Source organism: Rhea pennata, chromosome 29 (genome assembly GCF_028389875.1).
Source record: "Rhea pennata isolate bPtePen1 chromosome 29, bPtePen1.pri, whole genome shotgun sequence".
Taxonomy (NCBI): Eukaryota; Metazoa; Chordata; class Aves; order Rheiformes; family Rheidae; genus Rhea; species Rhea pennata.
This window is the reverse complement of record NC_084691.1, coordinates 2141584-2164000: the sequence shown is the minus strand read 5'-3', so window position 1 is coordinate 2164000 and position 22417 is coordinate 2141584. Positions and strand designations below refer to the sequence as shown.

General features: G+C 45.0%; 1 protein-coding gene across 1 annotated transcript in view; it reads right to left on the bottom strand.

Annotated features, from left to right (window-relative positions):
• Window positions 1–21277, bottom strand: part of HDAC7 (histone deacetylase 7) — a 120443-nt gene extending 99166 nt beyond the window's left edge. The window contains exon 1 of the mRNA XM_062597535.1: window positions 21100–21277. Within this exon, the coding sequence (XP_062453519.1) occupies window positions 21100–21118 (19 nt within the window). The 5' untranslated portion in view covers window positions 21119–21277. The remainder of the gene's footprint in view (window positions 1–21099) is intronic.
• Between the last annotated feature and the right edge of the window lie 1140 nt (window positions 21278–22417).

The window sequence follows — 22417 nt, the reverse complement described above, 5'->3', positions numbered from 1 at the left end:
TATTGCGTAAGTGCCTTTTAACGGAGGCTTGTATCTTCTGAAATCACTGGTACAGAGAGGTTAACTGGAGTATAAGACTGTTGTTATGAGCCTTTATGATTCTTTCTGTGCCCTTCTACTTGTCTTATTACAATGATCCTATGGATCATCTTACTTGCTTTTCTTGAATTCTGCTTAAGTGGATGAACTTGAAGATGAAATGCAAAGCCAACAACTAGTCTGCTTTGTGCTGTGGCTACCACAAGGCACAGATCAGCTCAAGCACAGATTGGTCTTATCACATGGTGATGTCCCCGTTCTCAGAGTTCCACTCTCCAAGGCCCAAGCACCTTAGCACCTTCCCCTTCCCCAGCTCCAACTTTGTTCACAGAAAATTTCATAAGGATTCAGCGAGTGCTGTCATCTTATTTTCACGTGCAATCTGTTTCTGCAAGGTTCTTTATTGGCCTCTCCCAGAGAAAACCTGGAAGAGAGTGCCAGAATGGCACTTGTTTACCCTGTGTGAAGCTCCAAGTGTGAAATCACAGCAGGATCCCCTGCTTGGAAAGCGTTAGTGAACAGATGTGAGGCCAATGTCCAACAATGCTCTGCTGTCCACAGAGAGCTAACTGGTTCCATGGGGCTGTTTCTCCTCATGCTCCAAGCCACTGATGGATGAGCATATCCAATGTGAGCGTTGGCTATAAAAACCTGTGGATCCTGAATGCTGGCTGTCAGTGGAAGAAGATGTGTTTCCGGATCAGACTTCTGATTTTAAAAAGTGGCTTGCACTGTTCCCAGAGGCTATTCTGAGTTCTCCAGAGCTGGCTGCAGTGACACGTGCACCCAGTCACTGAAAGCCCTTGAGGTTCAGAGACAGCCAGTAAAATAGCTAACCTCTCTCAGAGGCTGTTCTTGCTTATCCCACTTCCCATCCTTGATGGCTTCCTTCAGTTCATCAACAGGCTGAACTGATTTCCACCAGCCATTTCTAGCTAAAACTTGCTTTATTTATATTTTATCCCCTCTTCCTCCTCTAAAAAGGGAGGCAAAGGGGGAAAAAAAAAATCACTGCATGCCACAGCCACCAGGCTTTGTGACACCATGTTGTGTCAGAGAAATCCTTTGGGAATGAGGAAAGAGCAGCTGGTCCTTTCAGCGCCCCGTGTCTGCCGCTCCCCCATGCCACGGGATATGGGAGAGCTTTGTGCAGGGGCTGGTGGTAGTGTGCGCTGTTTGTTTGGTGACTGTTCTGCTACGGTTATTTTTAGCCAGTGACGCCTGGGGTATTTCGCTTCAGGATGTCCGGTCTGAGCCTCTTTCTGGGAATCCCATGTTCTCTAATTGTAAACAGCCCCATTCAGTTGCTGTGAGCGCGAGAGGCCCTGACTTATTCAGCAGGGCTGTCAGGTGTGAGTCAAACAGGAAGCCACTGCTGTAGCAAAGGCAGGCTTCCACAAGCGAGGTATTAGCAATGAAAAAGTGCCCTCGATTAACTCACTGGAGCTGGCCTGACAGCCTACCCCTAGGCAAAATCAATTTACTGGACAGATGGTCTTGACTGGGATGAGATGTGAGCGTTCTGGATGCTGCTTGTGGTGCGATTTGGCTCTGTATCTGCCTCGGCTCTTTCTCCACATTTAGTTTTATTTGGAGTCTTGGTTTTGCCTATACGTCCCTGAAAACCACCCCCTCTAAAAAATTAGGGTTGAGTAACTTTGAGGCCCCAACTGCTGGCTTTCAATATGTTGTTACCCATGGGAAAAGGGTTCTTGAGTATTAGAAATCTCCTCACATGCAAATGCTTTGGGGTATTGGCAGGCCCAGAGATGCTGATGAGAGCTGTTTTACCATGACAGCATTCACAGCCTGGAGCTGAGCACCCAAATCTGATGCTGCTGGGCGTCTCTGAGTACCTAGGAGTGGGACTAAGGAGGTAAGGGGACACCCAGGCAACAGGGAAAAGGCTGGAAATGGGGGGTGGGGTGGGGTGATTTCAGCAGCATTGGTCTCCTTTCCCACCAGACTGAGATATGCACTCTGTCAACCTGACTTCAGAAACCTTGCGAAGGATTGATTTGGTCTTTCGTTAAAAGAAGCAACAAACTGCTCCCTTTGTGCACACTAACCAGTCTGGGGTGACTCGAGCACATGACCCATGTGTCTTAACTGTAGACCAGAGGCAAGGCTTTGGATGCAGCTAAGTCTCCGTCACCCCCATTGAAGCTGTTAGAAGGCAGATGGTGACGCAGGGTCTATGTGACAGCGAGGTGCCTGTAATCCCATGATAATGAGGTCTGGTGTCCTGGTCACTGCTCTCAGCAGTGCCTGGCCTTTACATTAAGGCATCATTGGATCATGCACATGAATAGATTGGGAGCTGCCTCTGCCTAAAGGGTCTATCTGAGGATCTGCACCATCTGGAAAAGCTTAGGAGCCTTCCCCTTCTCAAATATAAGTCCTGGGAGGGCCTCTGGGCATGTTTATTTGCCCTGCATTTCATGTGTACATTTTGTAGGCTGAAATGATCCTTTCTGATCATTCCTGCAACATTCAGTTATGTTTGTAAGAAGGAAAGTTTGTGCAAATCGTGGACCTGCTTGCACAATGAAGAGAATCTGGCACCAAACCAGACCGGGCTGTTGTTCCTGGGAGGGGGGACAGCAGAGAAGTACAGGCTCCATGGTATCACTTGGGCAGCTGAGTTTGGGACATGGCAGGGAACTCAGTGATCAGCAGATATGCACAAAGATGATTCTCAGAGGCACTGTGGTGTTACCAGGCACAGAGCTCTGGACAAACCCAAATAAGGCTCCATGTCTGAACTTCTACAATGAGTATATGCTGGCAAGTGGAAACCGCTTCATGCTATTTGCATAAAGGAGAAAACACAGTGCCACTGCCAGTTTTGCTCAAGTAACACACCAGCTTGCCTCTTCATGCTCCTCTGGGTCCCATTCACAGCTCACCCTACCCCCTTGGCAAAGCAAACCTGTGGTTCTTACTGCCGTTTTGACTTTTTTTCAAATGCATCCCTAGATACTGCCTAGAACCTGTGTGCCAACCTGCATGCCAACTCAAACTGCTGCAGATTGCATTGTACCTACAGACAGGGGTTCACCGTAACTATCTGACCAATTTCCATCTGACTGCTGTCTAGACCATGTCCACTTCAACAGGAAAGGACTTGCCACCACAACCATGGTTAGAACAGTACATGTGAAAGACAGGAAGGCGCCTAAATACATGCCCTGATTTTCGATTGGACTCAAAAGTTGCCATTTCCGCTCCCAACAGCAGCATTGGTCAATTCATCCTGTGTTGGTGGCTTCTGAGCACCCAGATTTGGATACAAGGATCTTAACCTTGATTGTCCTTTCTGCAAACAGCAATAATGACACTGTACTGCTCCCAGGGGGATGGAGCAGCTCTCCTCACTTTACAGCTGCTATAAAGATCTCAAATGTTAGCAGTGTAATGGCAGTTGCAAGAGCTCTGCTTATTCCATTAACAGTTTATCCCCATTTTCCACCACTTTATTTTTAGGAGCCTAAGTAAATCCTGCAGTAGTAATTCTTTTGTTCATGTAACTGGGCCCTACCAGTGCTCATTCATTTGAAAAAAAACCTGGGACCTACCCAACATTTCCAGACCATGGAGTTTGTCTGCTTTATACCTGCAAACTTCTCCATGTGCAGGAGGCTGACTGCCTCTCTCTGTGCTCCCCAGGAGCTTTAGCATCGCAGGAGCACACTCTTGAACTGCAGTAACAGGTGACAGTGCAAGTCTCACCCATGCTTTTCTAAAATCCTTGGATTAGGGAGTTTAAATTAACTGATTTACATGTCAGGAGTTTGTTCTTTGCATGTGGCAAAAAATTCAGGTGATGGTTGCCCTGCCATGGGAGGTGCAATTGCGGCACTGGCATCTCTTGTCTTCATCCCTTCATGGAGTCCCTGCAGATAGGTCAGAGCCTGGATGGGATGGAGGCAGTCATGCCTCCATCACAGCAGGAATGCCTCCTAACCTTTTGTCTCTGCAGAAATTGCCTTCCCAGGCCAGAGTTTTAATGACAGAGAGCAATGTTTTCAAAAGGGTCTAAGGGCAAGATGCTATAAAGCAACTAAATCTGGTAGGAATCTGAGTCATACTGAAAATCCCTAAAGACTTTGGCTTCTAAGACACCTCGGCACATAGAAAAAGTTACCCAGAATGACTCGTGCTTGGAACAGCATTGCAAGCATTAGTGAAGTAGGACATGTGCACAGTTGTTGCTAGTCTCTTATCTGACTCATTTCAATGTCTCAGGGGAAACCCTGGCATTGATAAACAGCTCTCTCCTCCCTGCCTCCGCATTTACTAACTGAAATCTGGAGTCTATTTTTAACCCTCAAACACCCACTGCAAGAGGGGGAGCCTGCAACGCAGTACAGTGGGCCGGCCTCAGCACTGCTATCTTGGGAATGTGTCACTGCAAGCCCTAGTTTCTGAGTCTGAGCTGTCTCGTGCTGTTGTTTATCAGGGTAATTTGACTGTGGCATTGGCAAGATATCAAGCAAAGTGAGACCAAAACAAGACTGTTGATATCTCATGCATGCACTTTCCATCTCTGTGCCTGCACTGTGCCCCCGGATGGGGTATGCAAAACAAAAAGGCTCCAACTTTTTATTTTCCAGCACATCCCAAAAACACTTATGCTGTTTGACCTGCTCATTACTTCTGTTTTCTGATGAACTGGTTCAAAGGGACAACACGGAGCAGGGGTAAAGGAACTGGAAAAGGCCTCCAAGTCAGAGAGAAACTTGCACTACAGAATGGAAACCAGATCCAAGCCATGCTAGTGTTTGAGGATCATTTCCTTCCTGTTATTTACTTTCCATAGGGCTCAGGGCTCCTGTGTTTGGGTATTTATCTGCTTCCCTGCTCTCCAGACACATGGTGCTGCCAAAGGCTTGCACAGGTGTATTTCTAATTACATACCTGCCCATGCAGTCATACACCAAGCATCTAGCAATGCAAGTGTGCACAGATGTGCAGACACATGCATGCTTGTGTGTGCTGTATGGTTCACTTCCCAGCACAGCTGTGAGATGCAGCAACATGAAATGGTGAGACCTCAAGGCCCGTTGTGTCTTGGACTCTCATGTTACAGTTCATCTGTCAGGAGATGCTCAGACAGTCTGTCTGGAAACAGTGTTTTCATTTCCTAGGCAAACTGAGAGCAGGAAGGGCAAGGACAAGACAAAAGGTGTCAGATCCTGAGCTGCTTCAGAGACATTACATTTGAGGTGATACACGTCTGAGTCTCAGCAACGATTTGAAATTTGGCCTTGCTGTGAATTTGGAGGGGAAGTTGAAGCTGGGGTTGGCAATGCCACTGAGTGTTTCAGGTGTTCACTGGAGCTTTGTATGCTGTGAGCTATGCAACTGCTGAAAGGAAGGAGCAGATCCAACCTGCCTTTGTGGTCAGGGCAGGACTGCTCCTCTGAGGACATCTCGTGCTTTCTCTGGCCTGAGTTTAGATGATCCAAGGGTAAGGCTTCCAGCCTTCCCTCAGGGAAACACCTCCACTACCAAATACTGCATGAGAGAAGAAAGAGTCTGTTTGTAATGTTCTGCCTAAACAAAGGCTGCCTTTAACAGTGGTGTCTCCTCCCTGCCACAGAATGACACCTGACATTTCCTTCTGAAAGACCCCACACTGTCTACAAGATCTTTGGTAATCATTAATTCTGGAACAGTTTTTCCAGAGTTTTCGCTGACTTCAGACAAATGTTGAGTGGCTTTCGGAGATATAGGCACTCCTCGATCCCTTTGCTCTTCTCCCTTCATGTCACAACCCCTCAGAAGGCAATATAATTCTATAACTGAAGTGGGAGATGAGTTTGATTGTCTCCAGCTGAGTCACTCAGTCAAGAAACAGCAGTTTGAACTACATCCTTCCCGGCAGGCTGCTTCTAGGGCACATTTTACACAAGTCCAAAGCCAGTAGCAGCTTTTTGTCTTTCTGTCTCTGTGAACCATGTGCTCCCTGGGGTTTAGTGGTGGAAAGCATCTATTTTTATATTGCTTAGATCCTCTTGCAGACTTTCTGCCTGCTCCCTAGACACTGGCTTAAAAAACTTCAGGTTGTCTCTCCTCCAGGCCTCACTACCTGGGCTTTTCAGAGCAAAGCAGAAAGCTCAACAGCCCAGAAGTAACTCAAAAGACATAAATCAGTCTTGCTACCCCAAGAAATAGATCCCCACTTCCCCATCGGAGAGGCCACAGAGGAGTCACACGCCAGGAGGCCTTGGGAAGGCCTGAGATGGAGGGTGAATTGTTTGTATGTCCCCAGGCTCCAGTTCCTGCTCTGGCTGTTTCTGCTCCATTGCAAAGATGTACTATAAAACCTTCATTTCCTGACACACATGGGATGAGGCCAAGGGGTCGTGTTTTGGACAACCTGGCTTCTCCATAGCAACCGGCAATGATGTCACTGACGTGCAATGATTGGAAGGGGCCTGGGGAATGGAAAGCTCTTCAGGAACGAGGCGGGAGAGGAGGCTGAGATGGCGCAGGTCGTGCTTGCCGAGAGCTGGTGCAGTGTGAGAGCAGCCCGGGGAATGTTTTCCTTGGATGGCCTGCGCATGAGCCGTAGCTGAACCATATGGAGGAGGGAGCCCGCGCCACGGGCTAGGTCTCTGCTTGTGACTTCTCTGCTGGCTGCTACAGAGGCTATGGCCCAGATCGGTGTGTGTGGCAGAAGTTGTCCTGGGTGGTCAGAGCTGTCTCCTCACACCCTGCTCAGCAAAGCCATGGACTAAAGGGCAAGTTCATTGGGCCTTGCTGGGAGCAAAGAAGAGGAGGGCTCTGCTCTTCCTCCTCCTCCAGGTCCCATCTCCAGGTCTTTCCCTTTACATTTCATCCACTGAAATCCGTTGAAATGTCTCAATTCCAATGACAATTGGACAATGTCCAGCAGCTCTCATCTTGTACAACATTGGCTAAAACATCTGAGCATCTCTCATGTGTACAGTCATTTGCAGGACTAATCCCTCTCCCTCCTGTCATCTTGTCTCCCTCCCTTCCCCTCCAGAGCAATGAGCTATTGTGCTCCCCCTCTTCCCTCTGCCTTCCCCTGCTTCTTTGTTCCTACAGACACTTTTTTTCCTGTCACAAATCCCCTCTCTGCAGGGGAGCCCCTTTACTAAAGCAAAATAATTAAAAACTCAGGCAGACAAGCATACGCAGCACTGAAAGCTGGCGTCTGTCACTGGCGGGCAGTTTGCAGTGGTGCCTGTCAGGGCTTCCTGAGGCAGGAGGTATGTGATTCTCTGGTACTTCATCTTTGGGCATTGCACTGCACTGAAGCCCCATCTCAGCTCCTAGATGCTACCAGGATAAACACACTGAATAAAAATGCCTATACTCCTGTGTGCATGGAGCTGCCAAGTAGCCTCTGTTCCATCTGTATTTGATATGACGGAGATGCATAAGCATTTCTTTTCCACCTCGAAAACAAGATCTATTCAGATGTGAAGCATCAGATCTAACACCGTCCTGACTCCTGTCTGATATTTTATTGGGCTGACCTGGACATACAGACATAGCCAAGGAGGGAACAGGCCAGCAGGGTATTGTAGAGATGAAAAATGAGTTGCCTATGCTTACAAACTGTTGAGGAAACAAAATCAATTGTGCCCAAGGTGGGCAGAGGTTGAGAGCAGCTATCCGTCACAGTATAAGCTATAGAAATGGTGCACTTGAGCAGCACTAAAATTCACCTGCTGCATCACATCCTTACAGAGCATCACATTAGAACTGTCCCATTCATCTGCCTAAAGGTCCTTCTAGCACAGGAAGCAAACAGACCACAAGGGCTGGTTGATTTGATCCAGGTTTCTGTTTTGACTCATTCCTCATATGTGGAGTCCTTCTGTGATACTGAGCAAGTCATTTAAATGACCTGTTGCAAATACACCTGCCTTGACAGTAAGTGAAATAGTGTCCTAGAGGAACAATTTCATTACATGGCACACATGAACAAAATAGCAATGAAGAGACTGGCAACACTTTGCAAAGACATCTGGCGCTTAGAGATGTGGATTTGTGCTGAATGGGATTCACAAAAACATGAGTGAGATATCACACTGTTTGTGATAACATATAGCTATTCTCAAATAACTGTCAAAACCGAGTATGTTTGGTAGAACGTTTGGTTGTGGTATGAAGGCAGCAAAGTGACTCTGTCTTTCTTGCATTTTGGAAATATAAAACCTCACCAAAAGATTTTAGACAAAATGGAAACATCTTAGGCAAACTGCAGTAGTCCACCCCATCCAATCTGCTCAGCCCCACGCGTGTTGACTCAGTGCTGTCTCTACACATCCTTCCTATGGAGACCCAACAATACCAGTACCACTTGCAGGGGAAAAAAAGAGAAAACAAAACAACAACACAAAAGATCTTCCAAAAATGTTGCATGAAAAGTGAATACTCAGCAGAGCTAGGTTTCCTGCACAGTGAGAGTTGGCCAGTGAATTAACAGGAAATCACTGCTTCCTGCCTGCAAAGGAAGTGCCTATCTAATGCCTGTGATCAAAAACAAACATCACTTCAATTAAACAAACAAAAGACCTAAAACTTCAACAGCTCACAGCCTGGGTCAGCTCCAGTGTTAGGAAATGAGTCCAAAAATATGAAGCTTGTAACCTTGAAAAAGGCCCTCATCCTTTTCCCCTTACAGTGATGTTACTTGTGCTGCATGTGCAGAAAGCAGAAGGGATTAAGTTGCCTTCTTGCCATCTTCCTGGGTTGAGAGTCAGATCCCAAGGTCCTCTGCAGCCAGGAGAACCAGCCATGCTATCCCACAGGAGTGGAAGAGCTGGCCTCCAGTGGCATTCCCGACTCAGGAATCTCTTGGGTTTGGTGAACAAACACTGCTCACGATCAGAGCCCAGCTCTGGGTATCTACAGCACCTGCTGCTGCAGATGAGACAGCTTCATTAAAAAAAATTTCTGCTCTGACCTTAAGGCTCTAAAGTAATGCTTGAGAAGAATTTGTACAAGGACAGTTTGAAGCAGCAGCTGTAGCTCCATGCCTTTTGGTGGGGCAGTGCCTGTGAGATGCAGGGCTGTGCTCCACCAGAGCATCTTCATTCCTGCAGGGTCTTGTGGATACTAGAAAAGAAAATGATCTGCAGCTCCTCAAAGCAGACCACGCTTAGTCTCCCAATGCTATGAACATAAAAGCTTGGGCTAGGCACCCCATCTGTTGCCAACAGGCAACCAATGGCTTGGGCTAGGAGAACACAGAGCCTCCACTGTGTAAAGGGAGCTTGAGCTCTGATCAGCTCCAGATGCCATCTGCACTTGCATCACAGAGTGCTGAAGATCTACAAGAGAAAGCCCTCAGATAGGTCATATAGCCACAAGAGCAGCTGAGATATACAGCTACAAACCTTATTCCCAGCCCAGCTATGCAGTAGATACACATGTACTAGAGTCTCTGCTGAAAGTTGCTATCTCATGTTCCTCTCTTGGTACAGCCAGTGCTTAATTCACCCAGGGCAGGAACAGTGGATTGGTCTGGAAGACAAACTGCGGTCCATGCTCAGCATCAGCTGGGGATGCCATGTGCTTCCCTGGTGCTACAGGTCAGGAAATGCTCAGGGTCTAAATGCTTCTGGTATTTACATTGGCTTACTCTACATGTTGGGTTAACTGCACTAGAGGGAACTGCACTAACCCTTTAAACATAGATCTCCTATTTGTGAATCCTAAAGGCTCTCCATGTTGGTTAGAACAAACACCTCAGATGGGAGTCATCTTGCAGCTTGCTGGAAGTTAGCTTTAGCCTCCTTTTGTAGTCAAAAGAGACAGACAGCTACCGCCAGAGGTTACAGTGTTTGACACCTACTTTAAGGGAACCTGACTCACTTTCTGAAGGGAGGATTTATCTCCATTTACTGGGGAGAGAGCCTGGACAACCAGATCAGACTTTGGAACTTGGCTATATGAGACAAATACCATCACTGCAGTCTGCAGAGAGTGCCCTGTCACTCACTGAGGTGAAGACATGAAGGATTTTTAAAAGGAACAGATTCCTGCTAACAGCACAGTGTAGGAACTGAAGCATTGTCAGTAATGTGCAAAGACAACAGAAGTCTTTAAAGTTTCTGCTCTGCATTGGGGAAGTGGCTGGACAATGCAGCTGTACCTGAAAAGGGGAGTTCAATCCTTATTTTTTAGCAGCTCCTATGTAGGGAATACTGAAGAAAAATATCATTATGCTCTTGCTAGCTCATGCACAAAAGACTGAAAGGGGGGTACATAAAAAATCCATTAAACAAACGATGGAAGAGGGATGTTTTCCAAGGGAAAGCATTATCTCTGCAAAATGTGAAACATAATGCCTTAGATTTCTGCTGTCTAGTTATTATTACAGTAGTTCCTAGCAATTCCTGCAGGAAAGATTTCATTATTAAAGCTAAATGTTGCCACCCTCTCCTAGTGAATTAGGTTAAGCCATCAATTACCATCCAAATTTCATTTGAGAAATCCAAAGACTGTGGATATGCACATTTCTGCCTCTAAGAATCAGTGGAAGATGCTACTGGAATGGAGCAGGAGCAGGAGCAGGAGTGGCCCCACTTTGAGAATGGTAGTGTAAGTAATGAAAATCAAGATTAATTAAAGGAGAATTTGCTATCAGGTTTGATGATCTGAGGGTATCACCATAATCTGGTTAAGATATGTGTGTTCACTGGACTCTCTTAGGGTATTTTACTAATTCCTGCATGGCATTATCAAGAAACAGTGGACAATATGCAGAGTCAATGCACCCTGCACTATGGCACTGCTATAGAAAGTCAGTATCTGCACTGCGGAGGGGCAGGACCATTGGGTGGAGAGGAAACAGGTGCAATGAGAGCTGGGAGGTCAGGATCATTTTCTCTGGTAGTAGTGTGGATTTGTAATGATTAATCTGATCCTAGATCTATGGCTTGAAAGTGCAAACTTGCAGAAGAAAGAACCTGCCTGGTTCTAGTCCCTGCTCTATGGACATTTTTACAGAAAGATGCCATTTTGAGTCCAGATTTTCCTTATGGACAAAGTGAGGGGAAACTAAGGTATGTGACTAATGGGGGGAAAACATCACACTCAGCTTTTCTTGAGCTGAATACAGTTTTAATTCTTTTGATAAAAATGAAACGAGTGCTTAATACTTTCCATACTTTCCAATATTCTATGCTTAGGTAGGTGATCAGGGCATCTAGAAGGAAAGGAACAAGATGGATTAGAGACTCAGTTTTCAGTTTTGTATATAAAGATATTTCCTATTTGAGCTTCTAGAAAGACTTTTTTTTTTTTTTTTTTTTTTCCTAATGCGGATTCACTTGTCTTAAATATAACAATTTCCAGAAATGGAAGAGGTATCCTTTCGTATTACATCTGAACAAAGAAGGATTTCTAGTCCCTGAACCATAAATCATTCCTGTGAGTCCCAGAGCAATAAGACCTTGAGCCTCTCATAATTTCAGGGTCTCACCTTCAGTAAACGGGCCGGAACGTGCTGAGGGCTGTGAAATACCCAGGAATCTCACAATGTTTTTCCAACTTGCTGAAGACCTTTTGTCTAGACAAATTAACAGAGAGGAGATTGATCTGAAAAGTCAGCAGGATTCAATAGCCAGGTCCTCCCCACTTCTATGTGTACTGTCAGAGCTAAAGTCAGTAATTGTAACTAGAGGGAAGCAGACTCTGCTGTAATATTTATTGAGTGAGTTGTAGGGTCTGGGTCTCACTGAATGAATGACCAGCATTCAGCACATGCTGTTTACCAGTGTTAAAGCACAGAAATAAAGAGATGGAAGAAATAGCTTCACTTCAAACACAAAGCCTGAGAATGACTCAAACTCAAACTCAGTCTCTGGAGAGCCTATATTCCCTTTAAATCATGCTATGGTTTGTGCTCTCCCTTGAGACCTAAAATAAGCCCTTTTCTCCTCTCCTTTTTGAGACTATCTGGCCACTTACAGGTCTTCCAGGCTGGGATCTGCCTGTCCAGCCCAGGGTCTTCTGGACTGAGGCCTGAAGCTCTGACATTGCTCATTCTGTGCATGTGACATTCCCTGGGCTTTTACTAAGCCAGGGTTGGCTGGAACAACTGCTCTGCCAGCATGAAACCAAGCAAAAAAAAAGAAGTGAAAAGGCCAGGGTTGTCCCAGACTTGTCCTGGGATTTGTGTTTGAAAGGAAACACTTTTCTCCATCTCTCTGAGGGTGCTTGATGACATGATAATAAATGCAGTTTAAGAACAAAGGACGGCAGGCAGTTACTAGGGAGGAGCAGGACAGCATGAATAAAAGACTAAGCAGGCTGAATTGCAATGTGTTACCTGTCTTCTAGAGTCTGCCTGCTGGGCACACTGAGCACAGGCAGCAGGAATGGTCTGAGAGTACAAGCTTGCAGCAGTGTCTAATGGACCTGATGACCTTATAGAGAGACTTTATCTTCTCCAGGGGATGCTTAAGTCAGCAATTACCTTCACATAAATCTCTCAAAGTACTCAGACCCTGACTTTGCATCTACCCAGTCCTTTGGGCTCAGTTCCAGCCTCCTGACTCCCTAATCATCCACACTGTATATGTGCTAATTCCCCACATTCATTTTCAGAACAAGTCAGTAGTTTTCCCCAGGAGGAACATGTAACAGGAGGAGGGTTCACTTCTGGCTCCACTCCAAGAACACTGTGTGGACATGAACATGCAGAGTTTGGTTCCCTTCAGCCTGGACAGACTTCGAGCACTATCCTAGAAGTCCTTGCTCCTTCCATCCACCTACAATGTCCATGTCACACTCAGAGCATATATCACACATCCTTGGCCTCACACTATTTAACCCTACTCTGCCAGATGGTGATGTGACTTTATTATTAGGTCGAGCACTTTGAACTAAAAAACCCAACAAAATAATAACTTTTAGTTCTGTTACAGGTATGTGTCATATCTGGGCTGATTGCAAAGCAATGTGGAACAGCTAGTCTGCTTTGGAGATGCTAGTATTGATGCTAGTGTGGTCAGCATGAGTTGATCTGGTACCAAGAACTTGCTCCTGAAAGTGGACTGCAAATATAGCCTAGGTTTACACTAGTATGGGATGTAGGTTTACACGAGTTCAAGATGAGTTTTACAGACTTGCATACATCTGCCAGACTCAGCACAAAGCAGAACAAAATCAAGTTTTCTGCAGTGCGTTTTGCATTTGGAAGATGCCATGACAGCAGTGAATTAGATTGTAATACAGGCTGATGGAATAACTATTCCAGACTCATCAATAGCCCCGCAATGACCTTGAACAACAAATTTCAAAGATGAGTGAATGTGTGTGGTCACAAGGTTCTTCCTGTGCGGCCACCACACAAAAACCTAGTATTTATCAGCATGTCTCGTGGTATTATAACTATCAGCTGCAGCCATCATGAATTTGCTAAATGCTTGCAGTTCAGGCAAGATTTTTGCATCGCCTACCTGGTTTCTTAGAAACAATAAAGTTTACCTGTTTCCTGGGATTATATCTGGTCACTGGCTATATTTGCTTTTAAAGTAAACTTCCTGATGAATTAGCAGAGCCCAGTTAACATATATTTAAAGTGCATCAACCTGATGATGCAAACACAGTGCATGGCAGTGTCTATTCAGGAGGGATAAAACAGGGAAAGTGTCATTGTAAGTAAGGCCATGGCCTGGTGCCTGTCACTTGGTGTCTCTTCAGGTGTCAGAGCCTGGATGTGCCATTCACGCACCTTTGCAGGACTCTGCAGGCAGAGCAATCCTTGATACGGCCTTTGCAGATCAACTGCATAGCTAAACAGTAATGAGGCCACTGCTGTGACTACTGCCCATTGTACTGATGATACTGCCTGCAGGCCTCCGCACTGTTAGTGGATGATGCTGGATATTAAGTTCCTCTTCAGTCTTTAAGCCTTTAGGGTATTACACAGAGATGTCTTTGCCTGTGTAGGGCTCATTGTGTTTGCTCTACACTGCCCTGCAACAGAGATCCCTCCTCTGCTTCAGAGCCAGATCAGAACTGCTCAGCAGGAGGTATAAATTAATCCTGCTCCTCCTGTGCCTCCAGCTGTGGCATCTCCACCATGGGAGCATGGGGATGAAAGGGGACAGCAGAGCTACTAGAGTGCCAGGTGATGGGTCAGAACAATTATGGCAGTTCTGGGGCCATTGGACAGAAAGGGCAGCTGGGAGTGGTCCACAGCATTTATCCACAGTCTTCTGCATCTTTCGCTGGTGGATGCTGGAGTGAGGATACTACAGCAATGGACAACATCCCCCCCTCTTTTTAGTCAGGAGCATCCTTTTTAGGCATTGCTATAGAAACTGGAGAAATAGACCTTGTAGGGGGACATTGCAGACACTTGACATTTAGGCTAGTAAGAACAGGTCTCCCTACTCCTAATCACACTAACCACTCTTTACATGACTCACATAACCATAACTTTACATACAGTACGCTTATATCACATCTGCAGGTTACTGGGACAGAATCAGAAGTCACATGTTGCCTCCGCTCCCATAACCTACTCAGATCTTCACTTCACCAATTGCATCTCCACTGGGTAACATCCAGTCCCCATGGAGCCTTACAGGAGTTCCCTGCCAGTTTGTCCCCACAATTATAAGAATGCAAATTTGATTGCTTGAAATCAGTCCAGTGCAGCCGGACTGGCATGATAGACAATGTGTGCAGCCACAAGAACCTCCTGATAGTCTAATCTTAAACCACTGCATTTGCCAGGCCTCTCATTCCTTATCTGTCTCACAGTGCACCAAACAGCAAAGCCAGGAGACAACACGATGGCATTCCTCTTACCAAGATGCCAGTGAACTCCAGGGGAGCCTTTCTTACCCAAGTCTTCTCTTGTTTATAACGTTTGTGAATTTTGGCTTCACTGTGGACTCTTCAAGCTCTTGTTTTCCATTAGGTTTCTATGAAGCCAGTGGCAGTCCTAAATAAAGAACAGCAGCCTATACATGGTTTTATTAAGCAAGTAAAGTTCAGAGGACAGACTAGCATGGATTATATAACAGTGACTGATCAAGGAGAGAAAATATTTGAAGCCTTCTTTAGAAAATTGGAAGAAGTATCAATATTTAATCATACCACTATCTTTTGTAAGAGAAATATGAATCGAGTGCAGAGTGTGGTGTGGTGAAGTATTACCTACAGCAGAGGAAGATCACTTTAGAGCCCTCAGAGCAAATTTAGTGCATGTATGTCCATGAACCAGATAGGATGCACCTGAGAGTGCTGAGGGACTGTCCAATGGACAAAACATTCAATATTAGTCAGCACAGTGCCCTTGCAGTGAAGAACAACCAGTCTAGTTTAGGGCTCCACACTAAAAGGACACTGACATACTGGAGTGAGTCCAGTAGAGAACCAGCAAGATGAAGAGGGACTGGAGCACATATGAGGAGAGGGTGATAGAACAATTTGTTCAGGCTGTAAAAGAAGAGCTGAATGAGAGATCTGATTGCTGGTTTTAGCAGCCTAATGGGAGAGTGTAGAGAAGATGGAGCTACATTCTCCTTGGAAGTGCACAGTGTCAGGACAAGTGGCACTGAGCACAAGCTGCAATAGAAGAAATTTTGGTAAGCTATTAGGAAAGAAATTTTCGCTGTGAGGGATGTCATACACTAAAACATGGACCCAGAGAGGTTGTGGAATCTCCAACCTAATAAATATTCAAACTTCAACTGGACAAGACCATAAGCAAGGTGACTTAGGCTGTCCCGGCTTTGAGAGGGATTTGGAGCAGAGCCCCCCAGAGATCCTTTCCAGCCTCAGTTGTCTTGATACAGTTAAACCCATCATAGCCAGACTACACCTCTGAGAGCCATGCTCTTCAGAGAGAACTGCAGAAATAAAGAATGGAAGAAGAAACTGTGAGCACCTCCCAAACTCTAAGTAGGCCATTCAATCTGGATTACCAATGTGAACACTTAGAGAAAGGTGTCTCTGCTCTCTCTAAATATAGATAGGCTACTCCAGAAAACATTATCATCATCATCACTGGGAAGTCACTGAGATTTACTCCATCAGGCAGTGACAAAGGTCCCTGTTGGACAGTCAAGACTGCTGTTTCAGAGATATGGCATCTTCCTCATTGCAAGCCATCTTAGGAGTGGACATTTAATAGCACTCCATGGTGTTAGATTACTAATGTCACCTTGTATTTCACATTGCCTCAGTCCCATCTGTTTCCCAACTGTTCCTAGTGGCCATTCCTAGGCACACGATCTCATTTTCCCCTCTCTGTGTACACAGGAAGAAAGCACCCAACGCCATGCACTATCCAAGGTCATGTGCAGTGAGATTTGTGCATGTGCACAACACCCCACATGACAGCCCCCCACTGAGTGATCTCAAGCTCAGTTCCACCAAAGGAAAGGGGCAAAAAAATCCAGGAAGGTGAAACTGCTAGACTCTCTGGTGCTCTCCCAAGATAACAAGAACGAAGAAAACTACATCAAGAGGAACAAGTGCCTAGAGAGCAGCACTGTCATCCCACCAGTCCCTCCTTCCTTTATCCATTCTGCCCACTCACCTGCTGGTGTGACAGTGGGGCTGTCACAGGTCAGCGGGAGTGGCTGGGGCAGAGTACACTGAGAAGTAGCAGGGATGCAGCACTACTGATGGCAGCAAACACAATGCCTTGCCAAAATGTCCCAGCAAGTACAATGTGTGAAGGTCAAGTGCCAGGACACGGTCTGAATACAGAGGTCCCGAGCTGAAGGAATGACATCTCTGGACATTTGTGTTCTGAAAGCTCTCAGCTGAGTCTTTTAACAGTATCTGGTCCCTCCTAATGCAGAATTGCAGTCCTGGCCTGGCAGATAAAAGGACTGCTGATGCTGTTCCATCTCTTGCTGGAAAATACATGCAACATCCCTGGAAAGTTGATTGCTAATATGGAAAAGCTGGCCAATTTCCTCATTGTGTAAGTGCCAAGAATACAGATGAACTCCTGGAGGCTGCTATGGAGAGGACTATGGGCATAGAGCTGGGGAAGACTTTCAATGGCAGAAGTGGCAGTAAAGTTCTCATCTCCTCCTGAAAATCAAGCGAATGTAATTAAGCCTCTGAAAAGCTTCATTAAATCTGAAGGTTTCATCTGCACTTATATTGACTCATGTCAGCTCCTGCTGGAAAAATATCTGTCCCAGGCAGCTGCACAACAATTTCGAAGGTTTCCTCCTGTTGTAGTCCTGAGGTATCTTCAATATCAAGGCTGTTGATGCTGATTTTACCTCTCTCATTCTACTACTTTAAATCTCAATTTTATCTAAATGCTTCAATTTAGTCAATGGAGTTTAAGGGAAACGTGACAGTTTACCTTATCTTCATAGACTCGGATCCTCTCTGGAATAAAGTAATCTTACCTAGCCTAATGTTCATTCTCAGTTCATTACCTAGTCCATCTAGCCTAATGTTCATTCTCAGTGCCATCTCTACAACTCCTAGTCCATCTTCAGAAATACCAGACCACTGCCCAAGGTTGCAGGATTTAACAGCAAGGTCTCCATAGAAGACTGAATGGCACAAACACAGCTGCACTGAGATGGAAGGAAAATGTCTGCTGTTGTATTGGACTAGAAATGTGATTTTAAGGAAAGAAAAGGTTAAAATATATCTAGTCTACTCTGACTTTGCATAACAGACTATATAGGTTCTTTGGATGATTCTTGCACAAACCACAAGTTCTGGATATTTCCTAGAAAACTTGAAGTCATGTTTTGTACAGTTTATATGTTGTAGAATACAGTACAACCTTTAGGTTGTCTACAGCATATAAATATCCGATGTTTCAAAAGATACCTGAACTGGATACAGAATCCCAACTAGTTTTAGTAATGCTCTGATGACTAATAACACTTTTATACTTTGTTTGATAGTTCCCTGTTTATAAGGCCAAAGATCATAGATCATGCTTGTTCTTTCAACTGCCATGTAATACCGGAAATGGTACCAGTAGGTTTCTTCTTTCAAAGTCTCCTATAACCTCTTCAAGGCACTGCTTCCTAAAATACAACCCTGCATTGCAAATATGCCCTACACTGAAAGGCATTAACACATGCACTCTCCAGAAAGTTCAGCTACAGTGAGTGTCAAATACTCTGAAGGACAGACCTGTTGTTTCTGTGTCACTGAATAAGCTTTTGGGAATTACTTTGTTTCCCATCATCCTCCCAATCACTGAAGAACAGAACAACAGAATGACTGAATAGAAGCGGACCAAAAACTGATCTGTGAAGGTTCAGAATGATATATATATCACCATGTTAGCCTTGTAAAGTAGCTTAAGTCCAATTTCTGTATTAAATCCCATTAGAATGGTAGATGTTAAAGTTGGACATAGTGTAATGGCCTAAAACTCATAACAGGGATCCTTCCTCTTTGTTAAGTTTATCTGTCCAAATATCACATTAGACCTTATGGGTGAAGTGGGGCAATGTTCTTCTCATTATCCAGGATGGTGTCCAAATCCTTTCCATAGACAGTTTCCTAGAACAGATCCTTCGGTCTGTGTTCTCTATTCCCAACGGCACAATCTTGTAGTGCTTTCTCATGCGAAATCACTTTACTTGTATGTGCACAGGTTTACCATGTTACCAAGATTTCCCTATAGCAGCTGTCTTTGCTCTTCATTACTTCCCCCACTAAAGAAACATTTCATCATGTTCAAACTTTATCAGTAATACTCTTTTTTTTTTCTAAGCCATATGTAAAAATGTGAAATAGTACATCTCCAATACTGGCACATGTGAGAGATTAGCCTGTTTAGTGAGGCTCTCCCAGTACATTCTGAAAGGTCTAATTTTTCAGGTTTTGTCCATGATGGATCTGATACCATCCTTTTGCAGTGCCATGGCTGTATTCTGCTAACCTCGAATATAAGTCATTGGCTGTTTTTCGTAAGTCCTCACTGGAAAGATTTATGTTATCCAGATTTGAAGAAGACATTAGATGTCTACTTTTAGTTGAGATGGATAGTCACCTGAAAAGCCTCCTCCTCTGCTATGCCTGCGAAGGGACCCAAGGCTGAAGAACTCAGCTGTGCATGTCAACATTTATTTGGATGAACTTTACACAACAAGTCTATGTGTGTTTAAAAGGAGGCCAGTAAAGCCATTGGAAAACATCCTAATTATATTGATCCCAGACTTCCTTCCCTGTTCCAAGGCAGAAGTCAGGAATTTGGGATGAACATGTGGGGAATGGGGAATGGGGAAAGTGGCAGTAACTACCGAAGGTACCTTCATTCCCCAAACCAGCTGCTGCTGCATCTCTCTGATTTCCCACCTATGCTTTTTCCGTGTAAAGGACTCCAGAGTTTACAAGTTTGCTAAGAACGAGTACAATGACCCAGAAATGTTTTTCTGAAGCATGCCATGTTTCGGCATGTTGCTTTTAACCTGGTTTTCCAATGTAACATGAAGCCCAGGAAGGTAAGTAACACACTGCAAGTTATTCAGCAAATAGAGGAGTTGATACAAGTGAGAGAGCGAACTTTTTGACTTCAGACATCCTTAGTTATGGACCCTGGTCCTTTCTTCTCATTGTCCCCTAGCCGCTGAAAGCAAAATAACTGATCAAGTTTGTATAATGGTGGAGCGAAGAGAGGGACTGCTAGACCAGTAAGTATATCTGCATGCTAGAGTGCAGATATTGCAAACACCTTGAAAGGAAACTTTCATAAGCTGAGTATATTTTAGCAGTTTGCAAAGGCCTCCCACAAGGAGCAGGCTGTGGAGAAGTGCCAGGCGTGCAGAGCTGTTTTGGTGCACATCATATGGAGCAAGTGTCCTGGGAAGCTCTGACTGGAGGTAGCTGCTCTGCAGGAGGAGCTGGCAGGTTTACAATGTGCTATTTTCTGAAATGTGATTCTTTGGGAAGATCTTGAGAGATATATCTCGATTATGCCTTTATGTCTTTCAGTGTCTCCCATGTAAATCAGTTACAATTTCAGGGGAAGGTAAGAATGGGACCCCTTATTGGAAGTTGCAAGTTAGAAAGTAGCTTCATCACTTGTCCTGAATTCCCCTAATTAATGTAAATTACATTGCTTCTGAAATGTCCTGTGCTAGGAAATGGGACCACGGGTCACAAGAGCCTCTTTCTTAGATAATGTATTTGTCTTCTGCTTTTTACCCACAAAACTATCTAAACAGATCACTCAGGCAAAACTAGACACCAAATAGCAATCTTTGCAGCTACAACACACACTGCAGTGCTGCCTGCTTTCTGATAACTTCCACAATATGGACTGCAGTGAGCAATGCTGGCTGCGCTCTCTGCCCAGAACACAGAGGCTGTGAGTCGCTGATCTCCTGCATGGAGCAGAAGTTCCCTGTGCTCAAACCACCTCTTACTTCACCACTGAAAATAGACTGGAAATTTTCTATGAGTCTGCTAAAGGCAGGGAACAGAAATGACAAGGACGCTGCTATGAAAGTTTGCAGTATCTGCACAGCACAGTTCTCATCTCTGAAATCAAGTGCCGCCAGACTACGGAAATAAGCATGCTTAATACTGTTCCCCTCTGTGACACTGGGTTGCACAGTGTCAAAGCTGTGGGGAGGATTTTCCCCCGGAGCCCAGCTCGGAGTCACACTTGATTGCATCATTTTTGTTTCCCTTTCTTTTGCTTTTGAGATCAGGATTCCTCCCACCTTGCTGAAAACCCAGGCTTTATCCAGGTTCACAAGGGTGAGAGGGGTGCTGGTGGGTGGACCGAGTCCAGATATACAGCTGGGTAACAAAGCCGACTCCAGTGCGCGGTGTCCGATGGGGACAGCATTAGCACATTGTCAGGCAGTGCTTGTTGGGGTTTGGGAGTTTAACGCTTATACCATCTGCTCTTTCACCACACACTTGTGCTATATGATACCTCTGCAGCCTGAGAGAAATGAGGGAGAACCCCAGCACACAGGCACTTCAGGAACAAACACAAGCACCCACCAGAGCAGTTTAATCCCACGCGGAAACAGACGCATTTGCGGATCTAGCATTTGCAGATCTAGCGACCAGCAGAGTCACTAGCAAGCTACTCACCCTGGCTTTGTCCTTGCATCCAGAGGAATTAAAGTCCTTGGAGATGAGGTCTCATTGTTCAAGATATTGCTTAAGGGAGGCAGCTGCTTTCTTTATATCTCAAGATTCACTAAAGTTCAGGAAGAGAGAGAGAGAAAGAGAGGGGAAGGCGAAAGGGGAGGGACTGAGAGAAGGGCCCAGAGGCCGTATAGAATGACAATGGAAGGAAATGCTTTATCAAACCTAGAAAGCCAACCCTGTCCTGGGAACACAGAGGGAGAAAAAAACTTGCAGAAGAAAAGCGAGTTCAGCTGCCCTGGGTTCCTCCCTTGGCAGCACAAACCCTCCTCCCCCAGCCCCTTTAGTCAAAAACACAATGCAACCCGGTGAAAGCCGTCAGACTCAAACACTTTTTTTATTAAACAGCGAGAAGTTTCAGTTCTTAAAAAAATAACAATAATAATAAAAACTCCCCAACAACTAAACCCTGCCCGGGAATGGGAATGTGACGCTCTTTCCCCCTCCCCCGGCTCCAGCCTTCCAAGTTTCTATGAGTCAAACGTTTGCAATGTGTTACCGAAATGTTACCAATCTGGAATGCAGCATCCAGAGGGTTTAGCTAATAAAACTTTTTGTTTGTTGCCTGGGAGAAAGTTGTCTGGGAGAATTTGGTTCTTCTTCCTTTTGTTTTCCCATCTAGTGTCTTATCCGCAGAGGGTTAACTACTGTGTACTGCTGACATTAAATGAGGGTGGCATTAACCCAGTGTTCCCTGACTGAAGTGAGATGGGAAATCACGCTGTTATGCGAGAAAGGAAGGGAAACAGTAAATCTGATATAGCAGGTGGGAAACTGAGGACCAGAGAGAAATTGTGCGGACATCCTGAGGTACACCTAGGGACATGCCCAGATCTAAACTCTGAAGCACGAGTTTTTACACATGGGCTTTGAGATTTTTCAGGTCAGAAAAGCACCATTTCATCATCTAACAGTCTGCAGGTTTGTCCCAAGATATGAACTTTCATCCAAGATAATCAGTTACTGGGCCGAAAATCTAATGCCTGCTACAACGCTTTACAGAAGCATCAGCTCTGGGTTTGCACACATCAAGCATCTCACTTTTGTCCTCAGTATTTAACAGCCTAACAAGGAACACTTTTTAATGATGTTAAAACCAAGACCACTGCCTCATTTTCTCATTTGACTACACCTAGTTTTAACTCCTGGAAATTTATTATTTTTATACATTTTATCACTTAAAAATCTACTCAAATCCAGTATTTTCCAGAGCTGATAAGTATAGATTTGAACAACTATTTTGGAAGCTGATTTTTTTTTT